Here is a 25,766-nt window from a genome sequence, read left to right as displayed (position 1 = left end):
TATGCCGCCTCTTTGTCACCAAAAAGGCCATAGGCATTGTCCCCGTCTCGTAAGGAATATGCCGTCGTTAACATTAAACACGACAGCGCGCCTGTAGCCCTGCTTTACTGCGTCATGACAGAGACGGGGCAATTCTTGTTCTTCACATCATGTCTGTACATCATCATCTACTCTCTGATCATCTCCACTGTCGTCGTCGCTCTACCCACCAAGCCAGAAGGTTACGATCTACGGCCGGGTGCAGCAGATGCACCGTTCAAGATCGCTCTGTTCGCCGACCTGCATTTTGGAGAGGCCGAGTCCACCGAATGGGGCCCTCTACAGGATGTTAATTCTACTAGGGTCATGTCCTCTGTACTCGATCATGAAACCCCAGGTGACCAAAGCAAGTTATCTCAATTCTCATTAGCCGTTTCTCATGTTTTAGTGTATGCATTTAACTTCCATTTTGTCTAGCCACTTAGTACTGGTATTCATCTTCACTTGTAAACGAGAGGTCTTAGGTTCGATTCTCGTCAAAGGCGAATTTGAATCACCCATTCAGGCTTAGCTCCCTTGATTCTCGGTTCATTTTATTCAACCCAAACGTTAGGAAAAAAGGTGTGCGGTAGAGCAAGAAAATAAGCGTGCGGAAATCGCTTAAGGGAAATCAAGTAAGGACGATTCATAGCTTTCGAAGAAAGCCAACACACCAAAAGAAGTACTTCTGTCAGTGTGACAATCCTTTGTTTAGGCTTCTTTACAATGTGATATATTTTGTTCAATATATTTTCAAAGTTTTCCCTTTGGTTGTGTTGCAGTAAGTAAACCATGCTTCCATCATTTCATCAATGTTCATATAGCAATCATATATCTAATGAATGGCATGTACATTGCAGAGTTTGTTATCTATCTCGGAGATGTCATCACAGCTAATAATATATTAATTAGAAATGCAAGCTTGTATTGGGATCAGGCAATTTCTCCAACAAGAGCCAGGGGTATTCCTTGGGCCAGTGTGTTTGGGAACCATGATGATGCAGCATTTGAGTGGCCGATTGAGTGGTTTTCGGCTCCTGGAATTCCTAAAATTCATTGTCCTGTAGCCAATTCATCATGCTTAGGTGAATTAGAAGTTTGATCTATTATGTGTTCACAATTTTGATCAACTCGTTTGCTTTTGCTTAGAACTTCTTAATAGTTAGTGACTAATTTCTCCACTTTTAGCATTGACGACCTCTTTCTGTAGGCCTATTTCAAAATCTGGAATCGAAACATAAACATATAAAAGAAAGTCACCCACATCAACTTTTTTTCCACGAACATTGCCATTCACGTTATAGTGTCAACTTTTATTTTTCTTACTTTGTTCGTTCTAGGCTGCAAAAGTAATGTTGTTATACATTTGAATGAAAGCATTCAAATCTGTGTTTGATGAACCGAAAAACAGGAGACTCTTGACAGTTTCTGATATCTATTACTTTAGGAGTATCAACTACTGTTCCGTTTATTCAATCCCTTTGCATTGTATTGCCTTCAATTGTAATCATATTTCTTTGAAACATTGAGTTTGATCGATGCAAACAAAATATGTCAATGCCGTCATAAAGTTTGATTCTCTTCTCACAATTGATTTAGGTAAGTTATAGTGTTAGGAGATAATCACTAAGAATTTTGTTATTTTTTATACTTGTTCTAGAATAATCAGTAAGAGATCTCTTACAACGCCATCTGATCTGTAGGGAAAGAAGACTGTAGCTTCCAGGGAACTCAACGTTTGGAGCTAATGAAAAATGAGATTGAGCTTAACACGCTATCACATTCTAGATATGGCCCGAAGGGGCTTTGGCCTAGTGTATCCAACTATGTCCTCCAAGTTTTGTCATCAGAAGATCCCAAGTCAGCTGTGGCATTTTTGTACTTCCTAGATTCTGGTGGTGGTTCCTACCCAGAAGTTATATCCGGCGCCCAATCAGAATGGTTCCGGCAGAAAGCTCTAGAGATTAACCCTGATTCAAGGTAGAAAAGTATGGAAGTATTACCTGAAATCATTGTACATCTTTCATCTTATTAACGAGTATAGGTTTACTGTTCTTTTCTCAGAAGAATACAAAATTGATTCACAGTACTAAATCTTCTTTTTATTTTTACTCTTTTATTTCTTGTCAATCAAATTTTGCAGTGTCCCAGAGATAATCTTTTGGCATATACCAAGTCGTGTGTATGAGAAAGTTGCTCCAAAGTTCGGCATACACAAGCCTTGCGTGGGTTCACTTAACGAAGAGCAAGTAGCACCTCAAGAAGCTGAAATGGGTATGATGAAACTTTTGGCCGAAAGGAAATCTGCCAAGGTGAGATCAAATCTTATACCTCCCATAAATTTTTTTCATACGTAGGTTTGGTCATAGATGAGCATGCTTACCATACATGCATGAATCCAGGTGGGAGACACCTGTGAAAATTTAAAAAAGGGTACAATGTCCCAGTAGTGACAGACAAACGCGTGTGTAATCAACTTATACACACATACAGACACCCTCTTTACATTTATGTATAAATTTATGTTAATAAAATACAGGGACAAACACAATTTAACTGTATCATAAGCTAGATATGCTTAGAATGGATTAACTTGTATATGATTTCGAGAGCGTTTGACTTTAACATCAGAAGTTTAAACGAATTTGTTAAGCTCTATATGCTTTTGTTTTTCTTTTGAAGTGCATCAGTGGGGTGGGTGTGAGGAATGTTTCCTTGAAGTACAATAAGCGTCTCCAGTCCACCCATCACCAATTGGTTTTGGCTGCTCCAACTTTGACAATGTATCAAATTGCGAGGCCTAATTTAGCCACAAATTGTCCATGTCACCCAATTATCCACATGTTTGGTTTAGTCTGGCTTTAGGTGATGCGATGTGCTGGGAATAATAAAAATCTCATGTCGGCTATTTTAAGCCTTGCATCAAATTATAGGAAACTTTGCCCCTCTCCCACTAAGGTCAATTAGTTTTAGGGTCGACGTTCCAACTTTAACATCGTACAACACCTGCTCTGATTTAGAAAACTGTTTTCTTGGAAATTATGGAAAAATTTAATGAAAATATTAAAAAATGGTGAATTTTTGTGGATGTACCCAATTATGAAAATTTGTCACTTCTAGTCTATGAACGTGGAAGTTCTAATTCCATGAACTAGAACTTAGCATAGACTAGAATCAAAGTCAAGACTTGAAGGCCTCGAGAAACCACGAGACGTGAAGAAGATCAAGTCATATGCAATAAGATTTGCATCAGCAGAAGGAGGCCATCATCAAGGCAGAGGTTATGTCTAGTGAGTGCAGGACTTTGCCAAAATTTTTCGTATAGGTCAAATCTAGGACTCAAATAGCGGCATGGCTGGAACCCTGGAAGAGAAAAGGCCAAAAAAGATCCAACCTTCTGTAGGCCTGCTATGATCAACCTGACCAAGAAATGTTGAGAAATGTTTAACAGTCAAATGAAAATGTCCTAGCTGACTGCCGAGAGTGAGCAGTCTGAATGAAATGTCCCTACATCCCCAATGGACTAGTTGAGGGACTACTAAAGAAATTCAACTGTATCTGCGACGGTTTGAAAAAATATAATAGCGTAATCTGCCTTAACTAATTGTTGCGGAGATGATTTTCAAAGTCTGTAAGGCCTAAAGACTCTTGTCCATTCCTTCTTTAAGGAGGATTTGAAGTGCATAGCATCTGTTTATTTTAGTTTGTTAGGCTATTCCATTTAATCCCATGTCCGGTTTTTGCATTGGTAGGATAGGAACAAAGAAAACACCCTAATCGCTCATAGAATTGTGAAAAACAGTAGCTATCTAGCCACTATTTCCGGAGGGTGTTATGTTAACGTTTTTTGTTGTTCCTATGTGAACAAAACTAATTTAGTTTCAGCTTGTAAGAATCTTTGGGAGCAGCCTCTCCATAAATGGGGGTAAGGCTAGCCGACATTCACCTCTCCCAGACCCTGCGTAAAGCGGGAGCCTTGTGCACTGGGTACGACCTTTTTGTAAGAATCTTTGGGCTAAATGCTTGTATTGGTTTTACTCTTTACTAATTCTACGAATTCTTTAGACTCTTAATAATTTGAGCTGCCATGGTGTTTGTCAAGTCATTATGGTTCACTCTCAATATCGCTTTTTGCGTTCTATGGAAATTGATATTGGTTTGTTCTGGTGACTTGTGTTGATTTTTCTCACTTACTACATGAAATGTAAAACAAATCATTTCCCTGTGATTCTTGTCCAAAACATAACATATCAATTATCATTGTAACATCATGAGAAAATTCAAAACTGGATTAGGTAAGTTGTTGAGTAAGAGAGTAAGTGGTCCTGTATAGAGAAACTGCAAAGAGTAAAAGTCAGGAAATGCATGCTCTATTATTTTTCCCTATCATCAGCAAAATAGTTGTTCACTCTCCATCATCTCGAAGCTGTTCGATGGATCAACTAGCTTTCGGTCTGTCAGTTGATTCTTTCTACATCCTGCTTTAACTTGCCCCTTACATTTGGTTTTTACCCTGGACACTTGGAAAGTGCTATGATCTCAGCTATGAATTCTGACCCTATTGTACATAAGAACTGTGCAAATTGCCGAGTCGGGCGGAACCTTCTTTACCAATATGGTTGTATTTGTAGGGCAAGCAAACCGATCCTAAAGAAAATTTGTTGTATTTTTCATCTTACATGGTGATGAATCGGTGTTCAAGAAAATGTTTGAGCTGAATGGTTTGTTTGCTGTCAATGCAAGCGGGAGTTTCCTAGTCTGTTTTCTGCAAACAATTTGCAAAACAAATAAAATGGGCCGAGGCCCATTTAATTAAAAGCTGCTCAAACCTTTTTGTTTCTGAGAACCCAGGGCCCACTTTTCGTGGATGGTCATTTTTATCCGTATTTTTTCAAAAGATTTTCTCACTGGTTTTTCATGAAAAACACCTACCTAAAATCACAACTATTTTATAAGTAGGAAATGAATTCTTTGTGTCATTTCAACTTTTCTCACAATAATAATTAACAATGGATTTATTTATTGTTTGTGACCGAATAAGATATTGGAGAAAACTAAAAAGTGGTGCCGTTAATATTGGAGGAAACAAAAAAGTGGTACATGAACTATAGGGAATGATCTAATTAACACCTTGCCAAGAGATTTCAAGATTATGACCGTTGTCAAACATTGGCAAGCCATATATGTAAAGGGTAGCTTGACATGCTTCTCAGATTCTCCTATTTCGAAGAATCCATGGCCACGATTTGCAAATCTGTATGCACAGGTAACTTGGGATGCGAGGCAAAGCTCCCTTATGAAATACAAAAGCCAAGTATTTTATAAAAATTAAAGGATGAAGAGAGGCGAGTTTGTTTTGGTAGGGGTAGAGGTACAACGAGAAATTGTTTCCTTGTTTGAAATATTTTAGGGAGTAAAAGTTAATGTGGGTGGGACTGAGTAAATTTAGCGATGAAAAATAACTTTTTAAAAAGGAAATACAATCTTCTTGCTACACCTCAATCTAGCAAGAAAATAAATTTCTTTTGCCAATTTAGGGGAACAAAACTGCCTCATTTTTGCAAGAACTACATAATTTTCTTGCTGAAATCAGTCACTAAGGGAAATAAATTTCTAATTTTTCTTGCTAAAAGACATTTTGTTGAAGTGAATCTTTAGCTTTTATTTGTTATCCGGGCAACGTTTAAACTAGTTATTATGGCAAACAAGGTAGTCATGCATGACTCTTACAAAACGTTTCCATTTTCATAAAGCCATGCTTTAACTGTCCTCATGGTTTTAGTTTATCAATTGGTATGTCGCCATGAAAGATTCTTCGCTAATATCTTCTTGGATCAAAACGAGTTGGTCAAGTGCAAATAACCTATCTTCCTTACAAATATCTGTGAGTATTTGTGTTCTTGTTCACATGGGATGGTTGCACAACCGGTTACCCCACATTTGTAGTTTATTACTAAGGTTATGTTGGGTTTTGCTATGCTTGTCAGAATTTATCGGAAGTCCATGTTTATGTTGATCCTTTCTTGCTTTTTTGCCAATAAAAGGTTGAATTAGGGAGTCTAGTTCGTTCCTTTTTTTTGAAATGGGAGCAAGCATCCGTTCGTTCTAGTTTGTAAAGCTATTCCAGGTAATTCCATGCTCCATTTGTAAATGATATTGTAAAAACTAGTAGCTAACAACTTTGCTTGGGGTGTTGATGTTTAGGTTTTTGGTTTTCCCTTCAAACCCTTGTTGGTTGCTGTTATTTAATTCTTGGTAATCATAGAGTTAATGAAACCCATATATTAGTTGAGTTAAAGTTGTTTGTTGTTCCAATGTGAATAAAACTGCATTAGTTTAAGGTTGTAGGCATCCGGGGGGAAGTTGTAAGTCCCGTTAGGCAATGATCAAAAACCTTAATTAATTACTTGGATTAGGTTTTTTCGTGTGCCAAAGTTCATTAGGCTTTTAATAATGTGAGAGGCCATGGTGTTTGTCAAAACGCTATCGGTTTACTTTCAATATCGCTTTTTGTGTTGTGTTAGACGGAAATTGATATTACTTTGTCCTAAGATGGTGAAACTTATACGATAGTATGATGATTTTAGATTGAGCTATAGAGTAACACATTGTGAAACTCATGAGCCTCTGTGGTAACTAATTTTCCTTGGGTTTTCGGCAGGCAATATTTGTAGGACACAACCATGGATTAGACTGGTGCTGTCCCCATAAAGAATTGTGGCTATGTTTTGCTAGGCATACCGGTTATGGCGGTTATGGAAACTGGGATAGAGGAGCTAGAATTGTGGAAATCACTCAAAAGCCTTTCTCCGTTAAATCTTGGATAAGAATGGAGGATGGCAATGTCCATAGTGAAGTTGTCTTGAGTCCCTGAAAACTTTTCATTCTAATTTTATGTCCTATTGCAACAGAGAGAGAAGTTTTCCATCTTTACAAAAGTACAATAAAATAACATGAAAATAAATAATACATATACATACACATGACCGTACATCTGTCTGTATATAAATCGTATACATTTTGTTTATTCACCGCTCAATATATGTATAAACAATATGATATGATGCGTAGATACTGCAATGCCAGAAATAAATTTCAAATTCTAGGTCGTGACCCTACGTTTTCTACGTGACTACATATAACTTTGCAGTTTTTATTTAGTAGGTTGATTCAAAGATCAAGAATGTGTCACATTGTTTTTGCCTACATTTGGCACCTTCTACATAGCATGGTCATAGTGAAAAAAAAGAAAAAAAAAAGAATTGAGTCATAATCACCAATCATAACATTTGAGGAAATTATTTGCAAATTGAAGACAAAGACATCATCATATTTGCCATTGAGTAAAATATATTTTGAATTTTGTAATGGAAATAAATCAAGGCTCGACAGGCCACTTAGTATTACGGTTTAATGATATTTCTCTTTACTTGTAAGTGAAAGGTATTTGGTTCGATTCTTGTCAAAAACGACTTTGAACCACACATATTATTGCTAACTTATTATAAGGTTAAACACACTCCTTCTTCTTAGTGTAGATGATATCCTTGGTTAAAAAAAAAAAAAAAATCAAGGCTCGAGAGGCAATCAAGGGGCATTCATTGAGAGTGGATGACCTCAATTAGTATATAGGATCCTCTAGGTCAGTGTTAGAGGTCTCCGACCATCACATTCAACTTATCTTTTTATGGGGCGTTTGTTACACCTCTTTAGGAGGGACTAGCTTGGACTGGCTTAAGTGGGATTCTAATTCTATGTTTGGAATGGTATTGGACTACAATTAATGAGACTCGCCTCGACTAGGAGGCGTTGTCTCCTTCGCTAAACCACGCTATCTAGTCTCGTGCTTTACCTTGGTATTAAGGGGGACTAAAAAGGAGACGAGGCCAAGATCCATAGCCAAGCTTTCTTGCTAAACCCCAACACCAATCCCTGGGCTTTGCCTCTTCTTCTTTGGCGTCACTGTGGCTAGGCAATTGGTGGTGCTTGTTCTTCCTTTTTCCCACAAAATTCCGAGACGGCTAGCTTTAGGGACGGATAGAAAATTCCCAGAAAATCCATGAGCTTTGCCTTCTTCTTCTACCCATCTCTAAAGAACTCTTTTCTTTGTTTCAGATGAAGCTCAAAGCTTCATTCTGTTTGATCGACACTTTGACCAAATGACCAGAAAAAAAAAAAACTCAAGAAATACCCAATCAATGGAGTCAGTCAAATTATTGATAGAGATGATGGTTGTATAGATTACAGAGGTCAAAGGAAGAGATGGGAAGGATTTGCGATCTGCAGGAATAAAAGGTAGAAAATGAAGAGAATGGGGACAGAACCAAACGAGGGAGACAAGGAGGAAGACAATTTTTTTATTAATTATTTTCAAGTCAGAAGCAAGGAAGAAAATATCGGTAATATCAGAAATATCGGTAGTCTGAAAACACGGAAATATCGGGATAATATCTATATCGATAAAAATTACATGGAAACCACGGAAATTGTAAGAAAAACTTGGAAATTTTTATTGAAACTTTGCAAGATGTTTATTTAGTCAATTATCTATTAGTTTATCACAAAAAATTGGAAGGAAATGCATTGCATGATGGATTTAACATTATCAAGTTGATTATATAGCGAGCTGACAAACATTATGAGTGTAGAAAATATGTAGAAATTAATGAAAGAAGTCTAAACACACCATAATCATTTATATATAATGAATTAGTACAATATTTTACACTTTATACATTGCATGGTAAGATACATGAGTGACTTAGTACCACATAGAGTTCCTATGAGGTTCAAAATTTTCACTATCTTCATCATCTCTATGTGTAGAGTGAGTGTATTTTGAAGAGTAGTTAGCAACCATGGCAATGGTTTTCAAGAACCAAAACCCAAAAGTCAATAGGAAACGGAATACTTCGGTATTTTTCGGGATTACCAAACAAATGGGATTTGGAAACCAATCCCATATCGAAAATTTCGGTATTTTTCGGGATGGGATTCCCGAACTTCAGGATGGTTTTGGTTTGGGATTTTTCGGTTCGGGTTTGGGACTTTTTCGATTTGGTTTGGGATTTTCCGGAATTTTTTCCAGCCCTACCATGTAAGTGACCAAATAAAAAATAGAAAAATTAAAAACCACATGCCATTGACTAAGTAATTAATTGACACAATTTAAAATATAATACCACAAAAAATTTGGAATATGTGCAAATTTGTTTCTTGTAAAAAGAATTCAAAACAATACCATATATATAAATATTGTAGCATATTATCACAACAACATAAGTGGTATAGCGGTTAAGGAGTTAAGTGGGAAGGGTTCGAACCCCTCTATGCTCAAAATTGAGATTTTTTCAAATTTTCAGGAATTTTTGGACTAATATCGCGATATTATAAGCTAATATCGCGATATTTTGACGAAAACTCATTGAATACTCATTAAAATATCGGTAACTAAAAAAAACGAAAATATCGACGATATTTCGCCGATATTTTGGATATTTTCTTCCATGGTCAGAAGTAGAATAAGAGAGATGTTTCCAGAAAACGTTATGTTTTGGGGGGGGGGGGAAATGAAAAACGTTGAATGAATAGAAAAATATTATTGGACAAGCATTAAATAATATAATATTGTATTTGTTAATTATCCTGTTTTTTAGTCCGACACTGCTCCAAACGCTTTACTGGTTAGTCTAGCTTAGTCTAGTCTAAGCCAGTCCAGCTTAGTCCCTGAAGATAGTCCGGTGCAACAAACGCACCCTTAGTGTCTCTGCACCAACGTGCTTTATCTTTTTATTTTAATTTTAATTTTTTTTAATACATATTCAAAATGTAGCCCTACTTATCTTTCTATTTCCAATTAATTTTAGTTCCCGCAAATTATTTTCTCGCATCTTGCGTAATTTATTTTATCGCACTTAGCGTAAAAGTTATTCTCTCAAACTTTGAGTAATTTTTATATTATTGCAATTTATTTTTTCGTAACTTACTCTCTTGTATTTTATTTTATCGCAATAGAAATATTGTAATGTAATTACTTATCAATTTGATCCATTTGACAAGTTCATTTGGGTTATGTGATTCACTTCCTCATACATTGCATCACAACATATCAATCACCAAAATCGCTTCTACCCATCCATTCACTCATCATGCCGCAGGGACAACACCCATCTCAAAAGTCCTTGCACCTAGACCTGCATCAAATTACTGGGTTTTTGCTAAATTGATCTCCAACACTGTTTCTCATTATATCTCTACCCACTTGCCCAATTTGCCCACAATTGCTGACTACACTCGTTTCTCTCTCTCCCTCTCCAGCTTCTCTCTCTTACCCAATTTCAATTCCGAAGTCCACTGTTCTTCCAAGACTGTAATCAAATTACTGGGTTTTTGCTTAATTTAACTCTAACATATTATGGAAGAAGCATCTGTTGTTGTTTATAAAACTTATCAGACTTAGCAAGATTGTGACGACAATGTGTGACAACTTGATGACACATTCGCAGTTTGCAGCTGGAAGAACAGTTTGAGACGACAATGTTTAAGTTGAAAATTTGGGAATTTGCCACGGAATTGAGCTCTGTTTCAATTCAACTTGCCGCCTAATTCAATGGAACCAACCGAAGCAACCGTTCCCGAATCCACTTTATCATGACCCGAGCTCGAGTCCCTCCAATTCGGAGAAGAAATCCATCGACTCATGACAGTGCCGGAGAACACCCGCTCCTTCACCTGGCTTCTAGAACTTGCGCCGACCCAAGCCATGGAGCTCCTCCACCCCTCGTGGTTGGCCCAAAATGACCCGTTATTTAACTGATTGATCCATTAATCACCCGACCCATTTATCACCCACCCAAATACTAATTTTAACGGATCGGGTTGAAGATGCCAGGTCTACTTGCATTCAAGGCATAGAGAACCTATTGCCAAGACGGGTGCCTTTCTTGGTTCACAGTCACATTTCAAACCGTAACTAAAATATCCAACTTCTCTTTATTCACTTGGCCTTAGACAACGAGTTGGCACACCTGCAAGACAAACTTGAAGGGCCAAGAGATCCCGAAATCTTTGGCATATTGGCTGAGGCCGATTTTATACCAACATGGCACCAAACACCAAAACGTTGTTCGTTTTGTATGGAACCAAATTATTTCTTCTACCCGAAATGACTACCACCACGGTGTGACAGGGTATTATGAGCCAAATTAAAATTATAATCGAATTGAAACATGACCGAATCATTGGTTAACACAATATCTCAATCTGGAGTAAGGCAAAATTTAAGGAGCACATCTCTAGTCAAGACTTCAGACCCTCAAAGTGAATAATTCGTGCAAGTTTACGCGGTAAATTGAGAAGCAAAGTAGTTTAGGGTTAAATGGCAATAGGGTGCCGGTTCACCCAAAACTATGATATGTAGATTCTATTTTCCAAGAAATTAGGAATCCCAAATTAAATAGAAGCTCGTTTTGGTATTGTGTGTGTGTCTAATATGTGACATAAATAGAGTGAGAGAAAAAACACAACATCTCCTTCAACCGTCTTATATATTTACTGTCAAACTCAAGAACTCGCGAGACGAACAAACATGCTCATCAAGTAAAATCAATATCCGATTTCAATTATAAATTTTGTATGGTGAAATACGATGTAACGTTATTATTTATAATTTAAACCAGGACGAGACGAGAGTGTAGTGGCGGAGTAAAAAACAAGACTATAAGGACACAAATTTGGCAAAGTAGCTTAAACCAAGCGAATGAACCATTCATAGTATAATGCATAAAGTGAGCTAGTGACAAGTCACCTAACCTGCTTCCCAAGGAAAACTAGAAAATTAGGATGAATGTAATGCCAATTAATCTTGAATGAAGCTATGCAGTTTGTAACAATTTGGGTTTAATAACACACTTAATATTACGGTCTAGTGGTATTCTTCTTCACTTGCAAGTGAGAGGTCTTATGTTCGATTCTCACCAAAGGCGAATTTGAACCACATTATTGCAAGCTCATTATGAGGCTTAACCCACTTCCCCATCCTCTTAGTGCATATAATATCGTTTGTTAAAAAAAAAAAAAGAGAGTATTCAAAATTACAAGTAATTAACCTCTTTAAGTGGAAAAGAGCTAGAAATTTTGATACTTATTACTTATACAACATGACAAATTTGCATACAAAACATTTGCTGTCTCAGTCTTGGTGGTTCCAGCTATGGGACACTCATATCATTCCCTTGGTGAACCCAGACTGCTAGTGCTAACTGAGATATAAGATATGCAGTTAACTAGAGAAGGATAATGGAACCTATAGTCATGAAGAGCAACAGATAATCTGCTAAGAATTCTAGGATTATATTATAACAAAGTGTTATATATTGTATCCAAAGACGAATACTGAAATCTAAATGCGCAAAAAATATCCAAGTCCAAATTAATAATATATGATTGCTTAGTGTGGAGATCCATTGTTTGACACTATACCTGGGCAGATGAGTTCGAACTACTGTTTGACTTCAAAACAGCAATTTCATCTTGGTGTGCTAATCAATTGCTTAATCACTACATCCTCCATCTTGTCTTTAAATTTCTGCTTTCTGTCTTTCACCTTTTGGTTGATTATATCTTTGAGCATACGTGAATTTGAGCAGGACGAGCCTCTCTGTTTGTCGTATACAACACTCTGGCGCACTGCAGTACCATAGGTGCTCCAATTCCATGACAGTCTTCACCTACAATATACGCTATAAATTGTACAAACTATGCGACAGGTTTATATTGCTGTCATAAATTTTTTTTTTCTGTAGGTGACGGTGAAGACAACAGTCGCTAATACTAATTAATTTTACGACAACACTGTCTATTGTCGCAAGTAGTCTTGCTTTTCGACGGTGACTCTGCGCTGTCGCAAGTAATAAACCATTTTTAACAGCACAAATGCCATCTCAAAAGGAAGTCCTTTTGCGACAGTATTCCATCGCAAGTTTTGTCGGTAAAGAGGTTTTGTCTAGTAGTGTTATTTTCTTTCGGGTTATGGGAGGCAGTATTTGTAGAATAACCATGGGTTAGACTGGTGCTGCCCTTATGAAAAACTATGGCTATATTTTGCTAGGCATACCGGTTATGACGTCTACGGAAATTGAGACGGAGGAGCTAGAATTGTGGAAATTACCTAGCAGCCTTCTATGTTAAAATTTTTGGATAAGAATGGAGAATGTAGTAGACATAGTGTAGTCTTGAGTCCTTGAAAAAATTTCCCTTTTATTTTAGTTATTACCAAAACTCCGCCTATGTCTTACATGGCCGGTCCCAAGCCCGGATAAAGGAGGAGGGGGAGGGCGTCAGGTAGTCGACAGCCGGCACTCCATGATCACGTCGAATCCTTATGAAAATGAATCCAGAACAAAATCGCGCTAAAGTTAGGGCGTCACCCGTAAGTGGCGCGCTGTGTGGCCCGAGCACAGTGATAAGTGAGCAAGGGTCGCTGTATCTCCAGCACCCGGATGCAGTGTTAAATGAGCAAGGGGGCCATAGAAACTTCTTTTCGAACGACTCCACTCAAAGTTGTTTGGGAGCATATGCTCCTATCAACTTTACCCGGGACACACAAAAGAAGTACTTTGATCCTATTAGACGGGGGAGGGTGAAGAAGCTAGGACAGAAGGGTAGAGTTCAAGAGAGCAAAATGCGTTTAGGAACGTGGAATATAGGAACCTTAACGGGAAAATCTATGGAAGTAGTGGAAGTTATGGTGAGGAGAAGGATAAATATTATGTGCCTACAAGAAACTAAGTGGGTTGGTAGTAAGGCAAATGATCTAGAAAACTCAGGGTTTAAACTTTGGTATTCGGGCACAAATAGAACGAGAAACGGTGTTGGCATCATCGTGGACAAGACCTTGGTACAAGATGTTGTAGATGTCAAGAGGGTAGGAGATAGAATCATGGCAATCAAGATTGTAATAGGACAAGAACTTATCAATGTGATTAGTGCGTACGCACCTCAAGTAGGGTTAGATACGAGTTCGAAGGAGAAATTTTGGGAAGATCTTGGAGACTTGGTGCAAGGAATTGCTCAGACGGAGAAGTTATTTATAGGAGGAGATTTAAATGGACACGTGGGCAGGGAGACAGGCAACTATGGAGGTTTTCATGGTGGCCATGGTTTTGGGGAGAGAAACGAGGATGGGGAAGCTATCTTGGATTTTGCAATGGCATATGATCTCTCTTAGCCAACACCTTCTTTAAGAAGAGAGAAGAACATGTGATCACCTACAAGAGTGGGTCGTCAAAAACACAAATAGATTTTCTTCTAATGAGGAAAGGGGATCGTATAACTTGTAAGGATTGCAAAGTTATACCAGGAGAGAGCGTGGCTAATCAACATCGCTTGTTGGTGATGGATGTACATATCAAAAGAGTAAGACAAAAGAACAAGACTTGGAAGTGCCCAAGAACTAGATGGTGGAATCTAAAAGAAGAAAAACAAGCCATTTTCAAAGAGAAGGTAATCACTCAATGTGTGTGGGATAGAGAGGGGGAAGCTAGCCAAATGTGGGATTCCATGGCTAGTTGTATCCGAAAAGTAGCAAAAGAGGTATTAGGAGAGTCCAAGGGCTTTGCCCCACACCAAAAGGAATCTTGGTGGTGGAATGAGGAGGTACAAACAAAGGTGAAGGCTAAGAAGGAATGTTGTAAAGCCTTATACAAGGAGAGGACCGATGAAAATGGTGAAAGGTATAGAAAAGCGAAGCAAGAGGCGAAGAAAGCTGTCAGAGAAGCTAAGTTAGCGGCTTACGACGATATGTATAAACGACTAGATACCAAAGAAGGAGAGTTGGATATCTATAAACTAGCTAGAGCAAGGGAAAAGAAGACAAGGGACCTAAACCAAGTGAGGTGCATCAAGGATGAGGATGGAAAGGTTCTTGCTACAGAGAACGCGGTTAAAGACAGATGGAGAGGTTATTTTCATAATCTTTTCAATGAAGGACATGAAAGGAGTGCTTCTTTAGGGGAGTTGAGTAACTCAGAAGAGTGTAGAAACTACTCCTTTTATCGTCGAATCCGGAAGGAAGAAGTGGTTGTAGCTTTGAAGAAGATGAAGCATAGAAAAGCAATAGGCCCAGACGATATACCAATCGAAGTGTGGAAAGTTTTGGGAGAGACAGGTATAACATGGCTCACTGACCTTTTCAATAGGATTTTGAAAACGAAGAAGATGCCAAATGAGTGGCGAACGAGCACTTTGGTGCCTATCTACAAGAATAAGGGCGACGTACAAAATTGCATGAACTATAGGGGTATTAAGCTAATGAGTCATACAATGAAGCTCTGGGAGAGAGTCATTGAGCATAGATTGAGGCAAGAGACACGGGTTTCGGACAACCAATTCGGATTCATGCCAGGGCGCTCAACCATGGAGGCAATCTATCTCTTACGAAGATTGATGGAAAGATATAGAGATGGGAAAAAGGATTTACACATGGTCTTTATAGATTTGGAAAAAGCGTATGATAGGGTCCCAAGAGACATTCTTTGGAGGATTTTAGAGAAGAAAGGAGTACGAGTAGCATATATCCAAGCTATAAAGGATATGTATGAAGGAGCAAAGACTGCCGTAAGAACTCATGAAGGACAAACCGAAAGCTTTCCCATAACTGTAGGATTACATCAAGGCTCATCCTTAAGTCCTTACCTTTTTGCGTTGGTAATGGATGAGTTAACAGGACATATTCAAGATGATATTCCTTGGTGTATGCTTTTCGCAGACGATATAGTGTTGATAGATGAAACTCAGGAAGGGGTAAATGCAAAGCTTAACCTTTGGAGAGAAGTGTTGGAATCTAAAGGTCTTCGCCTAAGCCGATCAAAGACAGAATATATGGAGTGCAAGTTCAGTGCAAATGGAGGCCAAAACGAGTTAGGGGTGAGGATCGGAGATCAAGAAATACCAAAGAGCGACCGTTTTCGTTACCTAGGATCTATCTTGCAAAAGAACGGAGAATTAGATGGAGATCTCAACCATAGAATACAAGCTGGATGGATGAAGTGGAAGAGTGCATCCGGCGTGTTGTGTGACCGCCGTATGCCACTGAAGCTCAAGGGAAAATTTTATAGGACGGCAATAAGGCCGGCGATGCTGTATGGCACAGAATGTTGGGCGGTGAAACATCAACACGTACACAAAATGGGTGTAGCGGAGATGAGGATGCTTCGTTGGATGTGTGGGCACACGAGAAAGGATAAGATTAGGAATGAGGATATCCGGGGTAAAGTAGGAGTAGCCGAAATTGAAGGAAAGATGAGAGAAAATCGGTTACAGTGGTTTGGACATGTGCAAAGAAGGCCTACTGACGCTCCGATTAGAAGATGCGACTATAGGACAGAGGTTCAGGGCTGAAGGGGTAGAGGAAGACCTAGGAAAACTTTGGAAGAGACTCTAAGAAAAGACTTAGAGTACTTGGATCTAACGAAGGACATGACACAAGATCGAGCACAATGGTGTTCTAAGATTCATATAGCCGATCCCACTCAGTGACTTGGATTTTCCAAGTCTCTAACCAAGAAGTTTTCCTCACTCGGGAAATTAAGGGAACACTACCCCAACCTACATGCTCCACTCAGAAAGCTTCAACATACAAGCTTCAACAAAAGAAAATTCAAAGAACTTAGCGAAGAAGGCTTTGGTGTATTTAACACAATACGTTGAAATGAAGGAAAGCTTATTTATTGATATCCCCGATAAGCTACAAATATGTACATATACATGAGTCAAAATAAACACACAAGAAGGAGCCTTCACAAAGGTTGCTTAGGAGAAGTCTCAGCAGTCGGTAGAGCCCCAGAAAGAGAAGGCACCGGAGGGGGATCATTTGGAGCCTCAGTACTGGACAGAACCCTAGAAGGAGGAGGCATCAGAGGTTGATCATTTGGAGCTTCATTACGCGGTACAGCCCCAGAAGACGAAGGCAATAAATGCCTTTGGAACAAACCCACAAATCTCTGATGATCAAGTAAAACCTGACCATCAGTTTCCTTCATCTGGTCAAGCTTCCTCTTCATGTTTGTAGCATAGTCATGTGCGAGCCGGTGCAACTGTTTATTCTCATGCTTGAGCCCTCTAATCTCCAGTTTGAGACTCATCACTTCAGCCGCCAATGATTCAACTTGGCGGGTTCGAGCAAATAGGCGTTGGGCCATATTAGACACAGAACCTGCACACTGAACACTGAGAGCCAGCGAATCCTTAACAGCTAACTCATCAGATCGTTTGGAAAGTAGTCTGTTATCTTTGGGAGTGAGAAGGTTCTTGGCCACCACCGCAGCGGTCATATCATTCTTCATCACGGAATCCCCAACGGTAAGAGGACCAGTTGGGGAGACGAAGGATGGGCGCCATATGTTGTCTGGAGAAGGCGGGGCTGCCTCTTCAACAAGGTTCAAGTCAAAACGACGGTCGGAGGGGCCAGACATTTTCAAAGGTGTTGAAGAGAGAAGAGGTCGGACAAATCAAGATCTTAGAAGTGCAAGAATGAAGCTTCTACTGGTGGAGATTCAAGTGTGCTTTGGAACTTAATGCCAGCCTCTATAAAAATCTGCACTCGACGGAGCTTCAGAAATCAAAGAGGCGCCTGCTCAGAAATCGAAGAGGCGTTTGCTTTCTCAAAAGTTGGGCTGCTTAAAGATCACGAGGGTTGATCTCAGAAATCGAAGAGCCGTTTGCTTTCTCAAAAGTTGGGCTGCTCAAAGACCACGAAGGCCGATCTCAGAAATCGAAGAGGCGCTCGCTTTCTCAAAAGCTGGGCTCCCTAGAGACCACGAGGGCCGATCTCAGAAATCGAAGAGGCACCTACTTTTCCAGCCTTGTCAGCACCTGTCACACGCACACTCAGCTTTGCAGAAATTATGGGCATTCTGTCAAAGACTTCTGGGGAAGTAGAAAACACATGAATCTTACTGTTCAATCACCCACTTCCCACACGCAACAATAGCTCATGGGTACCACAGATAACTTTGCCAAAGTTCTCTGCCAAAGTTGAGCACGTGAAGCTTGCAGCTCCCACTACATCGCTCTGACCAAGAAGGGTAAAAGAATAGCAAAGAAACAGCACTAACAAAGTTTAGACCCATAAATTTTGAAGGTCTAGCTACCATATTATTACCCACAAGGGTAAAGGAACAGTACCACTGCTGGATAATTGGAAAGTCCATGTATCTCAACCTCTGTGCTTCGTGGCAAGGTAGACTAGCAAACATGCCCAACCTTTACTCACATTCGAGAAAACACTCCCAATAAGATTGCTTGCTCCAAAATCGAAGAGGCACCGTCCTCCGAATCTAAAGAGCCAGAGTCCCAACATGACTACTTTCTTAAAAATCGAAGAGAGGGTAAAGGAACAGTACCATTGCTGGATAATTGGAAAGTCCCTGTGTGTCAACCTCTGTGCTTCGTGGCAAGGTAGACTAGCAAACATGCCCAACCTTTACTCACATTCGAGAAAACACTCCCAACAAGATTGCTTGCTCCAAAATCGAAGAGGCACCGCCCTCCGAATCTCGAGAGCCACTCTCCCAACATGATTACTTTCTCAAAAATCGAAGAGACACTGCTCCCCGAATCTCGAGAGCCAGACCCCCAGCATGATTGCTTTCTCAAAAATCGGTGAGGCACCGTTCTCCGAATCAATCGAATAGGCGCTCGCTTTCTCAAAAGCTGGGCTGCTCAGAGACCACGAGGGCCGATCTCAGAAATCGAAGAGGCACCTACTTTTCTAGCCTTGTCAGCACCTGTCACACGCACACTCAGCTTTGCAGAAATTATGGGCATTTTGTCGAAGACTTCTGGTGAAGTAGAAAGCACATGAATCTTACTGTTCAATCACCCACTTCCCACACGCAACAATAACTCATGGGTACCACAGATCACTTTGCCAAAGTTCTCTGCCAAAGTTGAGCACGTGAAGCTTGCAGCTCCCACTACATCGCTCTGACCAAGAAAGGTAAAAGAATAGCAAAGAAACAGCACTAACAAAGTTTAGACACATAAATTTTGAAGGTCTAGCTACCATATTATTACCCACAAGGGTAAAGGAACAGTACCACTGCTGGATAATTGGAAAGTCCCTGTGTGTCAACCTCTGTGCTTCGTGGCAAGGTAGACTAGCAAACATGCCCAACCTTTACTCACATTCGAGAAAACAGTCCCAACAAGATTGCTTGCTCCAAAATCGAAGAGGCACCGTCCTCCGAATCTCGAGAGCCAGACTCCCAACATGACTACTTTCTCAAAATCGAAGAGAGGGTAAAGGAACAGTACCATTGCTGGATAATTGGAAAGTCCCTGTGTGTCAACCTTTGTGCTTCGTGGCAAGGTAGACTAGCAAACATGTCCAACCTTTACTCACATTCGAGACAACACTCCCAACAAGATTGCTTGCTCCAAAATCGAAGAGGCACCGCCTTCCGAATCTCGAGAGCCAGACTCCCAACATGATTACTTCCTCAAAAATCGAAGAGACACTGCTCTCCGAATCTCGAGAGTCAGACCCCCAGCATGATTGCTTTCTCAAAAATCGAAGAGGCATCGTTCTCCGAATCTCGAGAGCCAGATACCACAGACCACTTTTTCCAAGTGCTCTGACAGAGTTAAAACATGTGAAACTGGCAGCTCCCACTACCGTGCTATGACCAAGCAGGATAAATGAATAGCATTACTACTTGTTGTTAGGGAGACTCCTATATATGTCGACCTCCATCCCCAACGGACAGGCAGACCTGCAAAAATGCTCAACCCTTCATCATATCTGAGAGGGCACTCCTAACAAAGCCTTTCGAAATATTCAGCTTTCTTTCCCCCCGATAATACCTCTGCAAACAAGCTATACTAGAGCAAGAATATCTCATATCATCAGGGTTAAAAGCAAGAGTATCCCATATCATGTTTTTTCCCTGTTTTTTCTTTTGGCCTTGTTTTTACCTGCAAGACAAGGAGAAAGAGAGCAATCAGTCAGCACTTGGAATCAAGCTTCCAGCCAGGAACTGACTGCCTGGAACCCCTTACCTGATTACTTACCTGGCATTGCTCTCGAGTACTCATCTTCATCATCTTATGTTTCCAGGGAAGATTCCGCATCTGCTTGAGGAACAGATAGGGCAAGTGCGAAGGATACAAGGAAGCATGTGGAGACAAGCGTAACAGCACACGTGCCGATACATCCATTACTCTGTCAAAAGCAAAAGTATCCCATATCAGCAGGGTGGAACGTACTCTAGATTTGATGGACTTGTTTTGACCCTCAAATTCTTCAGTCGGCCTTATACTCTGGAGGAAACCAGAAAACCCTCCAGCTCAGTTCAAGAATAAGCCTGTGGAAAGTTACTTCTTCAAAAGCAAAAGTATCTCATATCATCTCTTCTCATTTTTCTTCTCTTTATCCTTCATGCTGCTGCAAGATGGGGAGAAGGTGAACAATCAGTCGGAGCTCTGATTGCTTACCTTGTCTGTCACCTCTTTCAGCAGACCCCCTAGCTCGGCGACTTGGGGGACTCCTACTACATGGTTTGTATCGCGCTTGACCAAGCCTGAAACTACAAGTAAGCTTCAAGTGAAATTGATACATTACCTTGTGCATCTCCACCAGTTAAAGATACCACCCCTGGATGGAGGAAGAGTACTTCCAGAGAAGATGCCACATCTACCTATGAGACAGATAAGGCAAGTCAAGACGACACCACACTCCGATACTTAGAAGTTTCGTGATTACGAGATCATTCTCCCACAATATTTCCTAATGTCATTTGTACTAAATCATTCACTCGTACTCACTAAAGGAGAGCTTGAACCTATGTACTTGTGTAAACCCTTCACAATTAATGAGAACTCTTCTATTCCGTGGACGTAGCCAATCTGGGTGAACCACGTACATCTTGTGTTTGCTTTCCTATCTCTATCCATTTATATACTTATCCACACTAATGACCGGAGCAATCTAGCGAAGATCACAAAAAGCGACCGTTTTCGTTACCTAGGATCTATCTTGCAAGAGAACGGAGAATTAGATGGAGATCTCAACCATAGAATACGAGCTGGATGGAAAGAGTGCATCCGACGTGTTGTGTGACCGTCGTAGGCCACTGAAGCTCAAGGGAAAATTTTATAGGACGGCAATAAGGCCAGCGATGTTGTATGGCAGAGAATGTTGGGTGGTGAAGCATCAACACGTACACAAAATGGGTGTAGCGGAGATGAGGATGCTTCGTGGGATGTGTGGGCACACGAGAAAGGATAAGATTGGGAATGAGGATATCCGAGGTAAAGTAGGAGTAGCCGAAATTGTAGGAAAGATGAGAGAAAATCGGCTCTGGTGATTTGGACATGTGCAAAGAAGGCCGACTGACGCTCCGGTTCGAAGATGTGACTACGGGACAGAGGTTCAGGGCCGAAGGGGTGGAGGAAGACCTAGGAAAACTTTGGAAGAGACTCTAAGAAAAGACTTAGAGTACTTGGATCTAACGGAGGGCATGACACAAAACCGAGCGCAATGGCGTTCTAGGATTCATATAGCCGACCCCACTTAGTGGGAAAAGGCTTTGTTGTTGTTGTTGTTGTTGTATTTTAGTTATTACCAACATAAAGAAAAGTGTTCCATCTTTTACTGGATTATTCGCTTTTAATTTAGTTATTACCGACATAAAGAAAAGTGTTCCATCCTTGAAAAATTTACCTAGCAACTTTCTGTATTAATTTGTATGTACAATTCTTGCATATTTAGCTAACTCTACTGGATTATTCGCTTGCTTTCTTTCTGGGTTCATTTGTTTTGAGATTTCGTTGCTGTTATTGTGAAAGTTGACGACTTTGATTGGATTCGGCATCTGGGTATTTTGTGGATTTCATAATTGTTGACCGAATGCTGTTGGGAAAGGCCTATGTGATCTGAATGTTTTTCAGATCATGACCTCGAAGCAGCCTTTTCTGATCCCATCTCCAAGAACCCTCAATATCCAGATTAAAAAAAAAATTCAGGGAAAAAACCGATCCGGACTGAAACTGAACCGAAAAAAATCAAAGAAAAACCGAACAGAACCGAACCGAACAGTACCTTCGGTTTGGTTTCTGATTTCGACAAAAAACCGAACCAAACGAAACCGAACCTACCCCTAATAGCATGGTCATCATTTTGAATTTAGTCATAATGAAAAAAAGAAAAGAAAAAGGAATTGAGTCATTATCATTTTTTAATGGAAATAAATAAAGTCACGAGAGGCAATCAAGGGCCATTCATTGAGAGTGGATGATATCAATTAGTCTATAGAATCCTCTAGGTCACTGTTAGAGGTCTGCGACCAAAACATTCAACTTTTCTTTTTAGTCTCTCGACCCACGTGCTTTTATCTTCTTCTTTTTTTTTTTTTTCTTTTTTTTTAGTTTTTATTTTTTTTTTCAAAATGTAGGCCTTCTTATCTTTCTATTTCAAATTAATTTTAGTTCCCGAAAATTATTTTCTCACACCTAGTGCAATTTATTTTATTGCACTTAGAGTAAAAGTTATTCTCTCAAACTTTGAGTAATTTTTATTCTATTGCAATTTATTTTCTCGTAGCTTGCTCTCGCATTTTTTTTTTATCATAATAGAAATATTGTAACGTAATAACTTATCAATTTGATAAATTTGACAAGTTCATTTGGGTTAATGCGATTCACCTCCTCATACATTACATCACAACACATCAATCACCAAACTCGCTTTTACCCATCCATTCACTCATCATATTGTAGAGACAACACCCATCTCAAAAGTCCTTGCACCCAAGGCATAAAGAACCTACAGTCGAAACATGTTCCTTTCTTGGTTCACAGTCACATTTCAAACCGTAACTAAAATATCCAACTTCTCTTTATTCACTTGGCCTTAGGCAATGAGTTGGCATGCCTGCAAGACAAACTTGAAGGGCCAAGAGATCCCGAAATCTTTGGCATATTGGCTGAGGCCGATTTTAGACCAACATGTCCCCCATGATTTATTGAATCCAACCGCTGAGATCGAATATAATTAAATCTAACATTAACAAAAAAGATTTAACGGTCCAAATTTAAATCCAACGGTTAAAATAATTAAAAAAAATATTTAACTCAAAATTCACCCAAATTTAGTGATTTTTCAATATTTATCGAAATCTAAATAATTTTTATATTAAAATGTTCATAAAATAAAATGAGGATAGTGTACATAATTTTTTTTTTAAAAAAAAATTACTTAAAAGAAAAAATTAGCCTAAATTTATTCTTTAATAATCTTAGGCTAAAAAATGAGGCCATAAGGGTTGGAGCAGGAAAACTATTTCTGGGTTAAAACCTAAATTTTTTTGTGCTAAAAATTTTAGGTTTTAGGACAAGGGTTGAAGATAGTCTTATGAAAAACAATCTATATTTTGCTAGGCATACCAGTTATGATGGCTACGGAAATTGAGACGGAGGAGCTAGAATTGTGGAAATTACCTAGCAGCCTTCTATGTTAAAATTTTTGGATAAGAGTGAAGGAAAGTGTTCCATCTTTTACAAAAGTACAATAACAGAACATAAAAAAATTGAAAAAATATAATGTAAACATACATACATACGAAAACCATTTATTTCTCAGTATATTAACGGTATTCATTTTGTTTATTCAGACTATTACAAAGTCAAAAATAAATTTGAAGTTCTCTAGGCCTTGAGTCACCTTACATTTTTTATGGAACTGCATATATAACTTTGCAGTTTTTATTCAGTGGGTGTAATTGCAAACCACAGCCTCCCTTTATTTTCACGGTACATTTAGTTGCTAATATTAATTAGTTGAAATTGATTGGGTATTTAGGCTGTTTGTTAGGGGAGAATAGCCCCCAATGTTTCTCAAGCTCTGGGGTCTTTCTATTCTCATCAAACATGGCAAAGATGTAAGTTTCAATGGGCCTTCCAGGCTTCCTTGGAGTCCCTCCCTTCACATGTTGAATCAAATTCGAGTTATAAGTCCTCGCATTATCAACTGTTGTTGCCGTCCCACCAGCTGTCGGCCAACCACTCTCCGATACAACAATGTCCAAAGATCCTCCACCGACCTTGTCAAGCGCAGCATAAACAGCATCCAAAATGGCATCGAAAAGATTACGATAACCACGTTGGCCATCTTGTACTACAACTGACTTAGCTGTGAAAAGAGCATAATCTAGACGAATGTCACGAGTGTTGCCAATATAACTAAAATAAGGATACAAATTAACCAGTAGCGGAGATTTGTTGTCCACCAGGAACCGGACAACAGGATTCAAAATTGGGCTATAGTCACCCCTAAATTCTCCTTTTGATGGAGGAAAGGAATTTCCAAGCACACCGGTGTCTATGGCGGTGGAAACTTTGATTTGGTTTCCAAGACCGGCACTGGAAATCGCATTTTGAATGTTCCGCATGGCCGGGACCAGAAATTGCGCAGACGAGTCCGAGGGCTTGATTTCGTTTCCTACGGCAATGTATTTGAATCTTACATTGGCATAGTTTCTGACATTGTTTTGGACCCATGTATTTGCATTGGCTTGGCTTGAAGCAATGTTTTGAAGTTGATCGTTTGGTATGCCTAACATGAGCTCAATGTCAGAGCCTCTGAGGGCTGCTAGAGCTGCTGGGTTCGGATCATATAGTCGCATTCTTCGGATGTTATTTTGCTTGTAGAGAGCAATAACTTCTGCTTGGGGTGGTAAGTCTCCATTCATTCCATAACATACACCAATTTGGGCGCCTGTAATATATTAAAAAAGAAATTAATTAATTGGTTAGATATATTGTCACAAAAAGCATCACAATGAATATAAGAAAAGTATATTGCAAGCGGTTCTCTACTAAAGTGGTGCAAAGGTGTTGATTTCTTGCATGATGATATAGGTTTGAACTCCGTCAGTGACTAATTTAACATAGAGTATATGTATACCTGTTGTTTCGAAGCTGGCCATCAGCTGCCCAAGAACAAGTATTATGGAAATCACAGAAGGGCCTCTGGCTCTACCAACTGATGAACTTGGTTTCGCCATCGTATTTGAAGTGCCTCCGAATGTTCCCCCTTGCTCTTGAATTTATAGAGATAAGAAACAGGTCGGTTTGTGACGTTTGTCTGACTACGAATAGTACTCAAGCACTAACTTATACCAAATTATACGGCAACTAATTTTTTTTCCGACATCAAACTTATTGAAACTACATATATATGACGATCTAATTATATTTGTTGTTCATAATATATGACGTTGTAGTTAATGAGTAAATTGTTGTCCTCATCCTTGTTTCCTCTCAAAGTTTTGCCAAGTCAAGGCTTCCACTACCGAATCCTAAAGTCAAGGATTATTCCGGAATCAAGTTTTGAGAAGTCAAGGCTTTCACTTCAAAGATTTAAAATCTAATTCTAGAATGCAACAAGGTTTTAAAAACCTAATTCTAGTATGCAACAAGGTTTTAAAAGATCTTGACGAAAATATCGACATTTCAATTTTACAGATATATCGACTGATATTTTGAGATCGACTGACACACCCCGACCTAGATCGAGGCATGTTGGCCATCACATGGGAGTGACGTAACCATGTGCACAGTACGAAAACAATAAAGATATAAAGGAAATGCAAATGAATAAAAACCAAACTACCAGCAGAACTCGCTAAGATAGAGTGCTAGTGCGAGATTAAATGTGAAATACACAACCAGAGCATAATTATCCTAGATGC

At 39.3% G+C, this 25,766-nt stretch overlaps 2 protein-coding genes across 4 annotated transcripts; one reads left to right on the top strand and one right to left on the bottom strand.

The window, feature by feature from the left end:
- The first annotated feature begins 7 nt into the window (after positions 1–7).
- On the top strand, positions 8–7,131 carry LOC114821121 (probable inactive purple acid phosphatase 16). 3 transcript variants are annotated; one of them, XM_029093016.2, is made up of 5 exons: positions 8–376; positions 879–1,103; positions 1,722–1,998; positions 2,162–2,330; positions 2,421–2,676. In XM_029093016.2, exons 1-5 carry the CDS (start codon positions 115–117, stop codon positions 2,466–2,468), a joined length of 981 nt encoding a protein of 326 aa, XP_028948849.2. In that variant the 5' UTR covers positions 8–114; the 3' UTR covers positions 2,469–2,676. The 3 variants fall into 3 exon arrangements, with proteins under 3 accessions (XP_028948849.2, XP_028948850.2, XP_028948848.2); XM_029093015.2 differs by lacking the exon at positions 2,421–2,676 and adding an exon at positions 6,680–7,131 and having other exon boundaries at positions 9–376; XM_029093017.2 differs by lacking the exons at positions 879–1,103; positions 2,421–2,676 and adding an exon at positions 6,680–7,131.
- A 16,502-nt stretch (positions 7,132–23,633) lies between these two features.
- LOC103454540 (glucan endo-1,3-beta-glucosidase, basic isoform) lies at positions 23,634–25,249 on the bottom strand. Its single transcript, XM_008394119.3, has 2 exons — positions 24,980–25,249; positions 23,634–24,790 (listed from the first exon to the last, which is right to left on the bottom strand). The coding sequence occupies exons 1-2, from the start codon at positions 25,077–25,079 to the stop codon at positions 23,850–23,852; spliced, it is 1,041 nt and encodes a 346-aa protein (XP_008392341.3). The 5' UTR covers positions 25,080–25,249; the 3' UTR covers positions 23,634–23,849.
- Positions 25,250–25,766: the final 517 nt, after the last annotated feature.

Source organism: Malus domestica, chromosome 14 (assembly GCF_042453785.1).
Source record: "Malus domestica chromosome 14, GDT2T_hap1".
NCBI lineage: Eukaryota > Viridiplantae > Streptophyta > Magnoliopsida > Rosales > Rosaceae > Malus > Malus domestica.
This window is presented reverse-complemented; position numbering and strand designations above follow the sequence as displayed.

Excerpts from the sequence above, each read along its gene's own strand:
- LOC114821121 (XM_029093015.2), top strand. The coding sequence starts at position 115 with ATGACAGAGACGGGGCAATTCTTGTTCTTCACATCATGTCTGTACATC. Across the intron at positions 1,104-1,721 it reads AGCCAATTCATCATGCTTAG|GGAAAGAAGACTGTAGCTTC; the intron begins GTGAATTAGAAG and ends TCTGATCTGTAG. Across the intron at positions 2,331-6,679 it reads CCGAAAGGAAATCTGCCAAG|GCAATATTTGTAGGACACAA; the intron begins GTGAGATCAAAT and ends GGTTTTCGGCAG.
- LOC103454540 (XM_008394119.3), bottom strand. The coding sequence starts at position 25,079 with ATGGCGAAACCAAGTTCATCAGTTGGTAGAGCCAGAGGCCCTTCTGTG. Across the intron at positions 24,791-24,979 it reads GGCCAGCTTCGAAACAACAG|GCGCCCAAATTGGTGTATGT; the intron begins GTATACATATAC and ends AATATATTACAG.